At 43.6% G+C, this 6,821-nt stretch overlaps 1 protein-coding gene across 3 annotated transcripts in view; it reads left to right on the top strand.

Moving 5' to 3' along the window:
* Positions 1–210: 210 nt before the first annotated feature.
* The window catches only part of hdgfl3 (HDGF like 3), a 37,200-nt gene continuing 30,589 nt past the window's right edge, over positions 211–6,821 (top strand). Inside the window, exon 1 of one of the 3 annotated variants that reach the window (XM_057347623.1) lies at positions 211–589. In XM_057347623.1, coding sequence (XP_057203606.1) covers positions 506–589 — 84 coding nt within the window. In that variant the 5' untranslated portion in view covers positions 211–505. The remainder of the gene's footprint in view (positions 590–6,821) is intronic. The other 2 variants (XM_057347621.1, XM_057347622.1) reach the window with 2 other exon arrangements.

Genomic DNA, 6,821 nt, shown 5'->3' with positions numbered 1-6,821 from the left:
ATACACAAAAATAAACAAATACTGAAACGTATTCAAAAAGCCACGATCTACAAAAGAACTGTATAGTGTCCAGTCTGTTTTATAGGCTAATCTATTTCATACAATGCCTCAACTTTACAATAAAATACATGTAACTATGTTTTCTGTTTGTAAAGCATATTTTTTCTACGCAATTAAAGTGTATTGGCGATGAGTATCGTGTTAATATTCTTTTCGTAAAGGAACCCCTTTTTGCTGCGTCGAGAACGTGAGCGTCTGGAGTAACACAATCATTAAAAAAAGAATAAAAACCCGTAAATGTGTGTGAGCGTTACATGACGAGTGAATGCGGCTGTGGTGTTTGAGGAAGCGAAGCGAGGGGAGTCTCTTCGGGCCTTTTCTCGTCTTTCATTATTTATTTCCTTATTAACTGCGATCTAAACATTGATGGTGACCAGCGACGGCTGAGCTCGAGATCGGCGGAATAACCTGCAGTATTTCACATTCGGTGCGCGTGTGTGTCGCAATGGCTCGCCCACGGCCACGGGAATATAAAGCCGGAGATTTGGTTTTCGCTAAAATGAAGGGTTACCCGCACTGGCCGGCGAGGGTGAGTATGAGCGGCAGCCGGGCGGAGAGGCGGGGAGGCCGGTTACAGAAGCGGAGAGCGGCCGCTTCTCACTAACACACGACGGAAACAAGCGGTGGGGAAATGGGCTTAATGCAATGCATCCGAACGTCAGCGCGAAAGCGTGTTTTGTGTGCGGTGTAAATGTATCGCTCTTTTCTAATCTGTTAAGGGTCGGGGAGGTTTTTAAAGGCTTAAATTGTGGTTATTGTCTGCATGGTTTCGAGTCATTTTCACGTGTCGTAGGTTTGTATCGTCATGTGAGACGTTCTTGCTTCGGGCCTCATGCAGCATCCGCGCTGTTCCGGAAGAACATGATGATGTGAACGATGGTACAGTAGCCTACATACCGAAATACTGGTACAAATGTAACCAACTGTCTGTGCGTGAGGATTCAGACTCGCAGCATTAATAAATAAAGGGTTGGCCTGGCCTGAAGAATAATTCAACAATTTCAGGTACTTACCATGACCGTTTGTTGCTGTCCTCTAGAATAATGTATAAAATTGTGACACGTGCAAAATGAAACAATTAACAGAGCTTAAAACCTTACAGACAGTAAAAAGTAGCAAAAGCCCTACAGATGTGTTAAGAAAAACTCATTCACACCAAACAAGTATTTTGGTTTCACACTTCAGTTGGACTGTTCGTTAAGTTGACTTGCAGTAATAACAGAAATGACCATCATGTTGTTCTAAAGCACATGTGTTAAACTCAAAACCTGGAAGCCTGTGTCCAACAGAATTGAGCTCCAACCACTGGTGGAAGTTTCTAGTGTGTTTAAGGGTTGGAGCATAAAGTCTTTGCACTTGACTACTTTCATAAAGTATTTCCCAAATCCAATGGGCGTGAAGATCCCAAGTGAACATGTAGTATTTCGAACCTGATGGGACACACTTAGCAAATGCAAACATGTAATCCATGTGGTGGCACTGATTATATGATAAAAGCAGTTTTACAAAATACGTCTGTGGAGTGGAGTTTTGACCAATAAAATGTGCAACACCCTATGTTTTACTACAAATTTATTTAGAATACGTAGTAGTACTTTTTATAGTGCTTTATTTGTATTGTATCAAAGCAGCTGTACAAAAAAAAAAAAGAGAAAAACACGTTAGCCAATCGTAGAATTTAAAAAAATATTGTATTATAAATTAATTATAGTTCTGCCATGAAACTCTAGACGGCGCAGTCTTAAAGTCTAAACCTATCCGACATAATAACTACTACACGGTGAAGTGATTGGTTCCCTCCGTATCAGCAGCCAATGAGTTTGCTGCTCTACGTTTAAATCTCGGCTAGTGATTGTTGCAGCAGTGCAGCTCGTTTCAGAGGCAGCACGTATTCAGAAACATCCAGACCTAAGATAAGTGAATGATCTTTACTCCTTACTACTCGCTGTGCAGAATGTGTGATCTGCCTAATTTATTTAAAAATGATTAACCATGTAACAGTCAATACGTTTTCATGTTAGCAGTCTGAGCATTGCATACTCGAGCTAACATCAAGCTATCGGCAGCAACTTTACACATGCGTTGGTAGAGCACGAGCAACATGCAGCCGGCATGTCCGATGTAACTATATGGAAAAGGCTAAAAGAATAAACTCTCGGACGTTTGTATTTACTGGTGTACAGCTGTCCTAGGAACCAAGTTGTCATCCATCCACACGGACTGATTAAGTGTTGCACAGGAAGACAATTGATGAATGCTCATCTCTGCATCTTGTCTATGACCGTGTCATGCGTTCATGCCTCCCCATAATTAAATCTGTGCGTATGTTGTTAACTAGTACACGTATTGATGTCCTCCGATCTTCGTGGCTACCACTGGCGAGCGGCGTAAATTGCCACGAGAGAATAAGCTAAATAGCATTAGCTCGTGCAGTGTCACACGTGTGTACATTTACTGTAACTCGTATATCCCCAACTACACCATGCCTATTCCGTAATGACACAGATTGATTGTCAATGTTATTTGTATATCTTCTGTATACTGTCAGTGTGCAGTGGTCTCAGTATACATGGTCGTAATTATACCTATCGTAATACAGATATCATTGCCAAGGATAAGTGGTGCAGATGTCATCCAAGACTGTCAATAAATACATCTTGCAAAGAATCTTTACAATTACTGATTCTTTTACCGGAATCAGGTCATAATTGGCCGCTCAACCAGCATTGTACAGAGTCGCCCCACTAAGTCTGGGGGTGCCATACTCTGCGAGTACTTCCATGGTATCCAAGTGTGTGCAATGGCAGAAGCATGTGCTTCATTGAATTACTGGTCAAGATAAGTATCAATGACCTTATCTTGATAATTTGTTCGGGTGGATGCTGGGGTCTCATGTTTGGACTACAACGTATCATTGTTAACTAAATTGCACTTCGTGCGCGTCTATTAGAATTAAGCCTGTCGGCATGAAAGCCAAGGTTCACATGGTCATAGGCATCAGTGTTAAGCCAGTTGGCTTGGTAGCCAAGGCTCACATAGTTATACGCCACTAGTGTTAAGTCAGTTGGCGAGGTAAGCCAAGGCACACATAGATAGTAATACATGTGGTTCACATAGTCCTTCAGGGCAGCAGCAGCGTTAAGCCGGTCGGCATGAAAGCCCAGGCACACATAGATAGTAATACATGCGGTTCACATACTCCTTCGGGGCAGCAGCAGTACACATGTCTTGGCGATAGATCTGTTGGGGGTGTTCCTGTCCACGGCTTGAATTGATCATTTCTGTCTCCTGCTTTGATGGGGGTTTATTCATATGTTATATATGCAGCAGCATTCCTTATATGCACACAGCAGCATGTTGTGGATATATTGGCAGTAGCAAGTCTCCTTACTTGCTCTGCCGCAGCAGCGTAGCAGATCTGTTCCGCCAAGACCAAATACATTATATGTCATGCACACTACCATGCTAAACACATAACTACTACACAGTGAAGTGATTGGTTCCCTTCGTATCAGCAGCCAATGAGCTTGCTGCTCTACGTTTAAATCTTGGCTAGTGGTTGTTGCAGCAGTGCAGCGCGTTTCAGAACCCTCCTCCTTCCCCAGCTCCACTGGTATAGATCTGCTACAAGGACCACGTAAGCTGTGGTTTATTCATATGTTATATGTGCAACAGCAGCATTCCTTATATGCACACAGCAGCATGTTGTGGATATATTGGTAGTAGCAAGTCTCCTTACTTGCTCCGCCGCAGCAGCGTAGCAGATCTATTCCGCCAAGACCAAATACATGTCATGCACACTACCATGCTAAACACTCTGAGAGTTGTTAGACAGAACTTACACTGGAAAGCTTTCCGCAACATCTTGTGAGATGCAGGCAAAAAAACGTATCATGATTTATATCCAGAACGTGATGCATGATGGGATACAAGCGGTTTTCAAGATAGTGTGGGTTTAGGGCAGTGCACTTTTTAGGGCATTTGTAAGACACGTGACAGACTTGCGCTCTTACTTTCTCTCAAGTGGCCGAGACAGCAAATGTGGGTAATTGGACAAAGCCAAACTGTGCAGAGCTGTGGCCTGGCGCGGATTAACGCACAGGCTCGCCTAGGCTGCAGCCAAGGGGCCCCACCTGTTTAGGGGCCTCTGATTGATCCGATTTTTTTATTTTAAATTTACTTCAGCGGAACAAAACATAAGAAATTGGCCCATAAGAAATATAACAAATAATAAGCCGGTGATTGGATAGGTGTGACATTAGGGTCACATCTGTCCAATCAGCTGCTGGTGAAATCATGTAAATCATTTTCATTTACGTCATTACTATTGCTAGATGGCATAGATTTAGATTCAACTTTATTGTCATTGCACATGTACAAGTACAAGGCGACGAAATGTGACCTCTGCATTTAACCCATCCAGAGAGTAGTGAACACACGCACAGCAAGTGGTGACCACACGTACCCCCGGAGCAGTGGGCAGCTATCACTGCAGCGCCCGGGGAGCAAGTAGGGGTAAGGTGCCTTGCTCAAGGGCACCTCAGTTGTTACCCGCCGGCCCTGGGAATCGAACCGGCAACCTTCTGGTCATGAGTCCGACTCTCTAACCATTAGGCAACAACTGCAGTTGTGTCAGAAAGAAAGCGGCAAAATGTCAGAAAGAAAGTAAAATAGTGGAGCACAAAAATACAACATTAAAAGAACAACGTGACCAAGATAGCACCAGGAGGACTGGCAGCTGGCATTGGCTAACATCAGTGCTGTGATTGAAACAACTTCAGCGGGATCCTTAGCTGTTGCAGCAGTTAGCTCATCAAGTCATCTGTAATATTTCAGGGAGTTATTCCACAATGACACGCATATTATACAAGTTGGTTTTTAATTGTGGCTTTGTTTTATACACAGTTTATGTAATGCACAGTGGTTTGTGCCTCAGTAAAGTTCCATCGAGGCGTTTTTAGGGGCCGTTCATATTTCGTGTATAAAACTGGAGCTTGCGCTCTCCTGGTGTTTGCTGTTGCAAAGTAACCCAGAATGTAGAGGAAACACTGTAGTATTTGCTGTCTCAATGTGTGTGTATCCGAGTGAACTTGTTCCTGACGCCCCTCGCAGCATTGGTTTGGTGTCTCAGCCCGATTCTATCGAAGCCTGGTGCGTTTGCATTCATCTTAAGTCATCACGAACGTGCATGACACATGATAGTAAACAAAACACAGGTCAATATTGTTGTGGCGAATCGGCCATCCAACGCAGAAAGAAATCTCACCGACAAGGGTTCCAGATGCCAAGAGTTTAATCTTTATTTGCTCGAGCAAGCAAAGTGAGATATTCAGAGTTCATCTGAAGTGATCTAACACATACATCTGACTCCATACTTTATACAGAAATCTCAAGTTGTTTTTCACATTGTACACCAATCAGGTTTCACATGATATCATCTTTTTGTTAGGCCGTCCCCTTCTTGTTTGTCTTGCGCTTGCCACAGTTATGTTTCCGGCTTACCTTATTAGAATTTAATCGTGGTGAGCGCCTCCCAGGATTTTAAAAAGAAAAACACAGATATCATGTGCCCTTCAAACTACACTTTCCCAGACACATTTCCTGGGCTTATCGGATGATGCATGATTGCCATCAGTTTTAGTTTTACTCTGGCACATGATTTAATGCAAAAATGAGCTCATGGTTTAGTATAATAATGAGCAACCCAGTGTCCGTGACTTTGTGCAGTAAATTTATGCAATAGATTAGAAATAATAAGCAAACCAGTGTTGTGACTGTGCGATAAATTAGACATGTCTACAAAAGCATGTGTGTGTGTACATGCAGTTCCTGTCTTAGTGTGATAAGATGTTGGTGTACTTGCAGGTGTTCAAGTGCTCAAACTCACACATGAGGCCCATATTATATCAGAGAAATACATGAAACTTATAACTAACTAGGGATGCACCGAAACGAAAATTCTTGGCCGAAGCCGAACATGATGTGAAACACGGCTGAAGGCTGAATAATACCGAACACCGAACATGTTTTTTTTGCTCTCTCTGTCTGTCTGTGTCTGTCTCTCTCTCTCTCTCTCTCTCTGTCTGTCTGTCTCTCTCTCTCCACATCTCTGTCTGTCTCCCTCTCTCTCTCCACATCTCTGTCTCTCTCTTTCTCTCTCTCTCTCTCTCTCTCTCTCTCTCTCTCTCTCTCTCTCTCTCTCTCCTCTGTCTGTCTCCTGTCTCTCTTCTCTCTGTTCTCCTCTGTCTGTCTCCTCGTCTTTCTCTCTCTCTCTCTCTCTCTCTCTCTCTCTCTGTCTCTCTCTCTGTTCTCTCTCTCTCTCTCTCTGCTCTCTCCTCTCTCTCTCTCTCTCTCTCTCTCTCTCTCTCTCTCTCTCTCTCTCTCTCTCTTCTCTCTCTCTCTCCTCTCTCTCTCTCTCTCTCTTCTCTCTCTCTCTCTCTCTCTCTCTCTCTCTTCTCTCCTTCTCTCTCTCTCGTCGTCCTCTCTCTCTCTCCTCTCTCTCTCCTTCTTTCTCTCTCCTCTGTCTGCTCTCTCTCTCTTTCTCTGCTCTCTCTCTCTCTCTCTTCTCTCTCTCTGTTCTTCTGCTTCTTCTCTCTTCTTCTACTTTCTCTCTGTCTCTCTCTCTCTTCTCTCTCTCTGTGTGCGCCTCTCTCTCTCTCTCTTCTCTCTCTCTCTCTTCTCTGTCTCTCTCTCTCTCTCTCTCTCTCTCTCTCTCTCTCTCTCTCTCTCTCTCTCTCTCTCTCTCTCTCTCTCTCTCTCTC

The sequence above is a fragment of the Triplophysa rosa genome, linkage group LG12 (genome assembly GCF_024868665.1).
Source record: "Triplophysa rosa linkage group LG12, Trosa_1v2, whole genome shotgun sequence".
Taxonomy (NCBI): Eukaryota; Metazoa; Chordata; class Actinopteri; order Cypriniformes; family Nemacheilidae; genus Triplophysa; species Triplophysa rosa.
The sequence above is the reverse complement of the archived record's forward strand: the minus strand, read 5'-3'. Positions and strand labels throughout refer to the sequence as shown.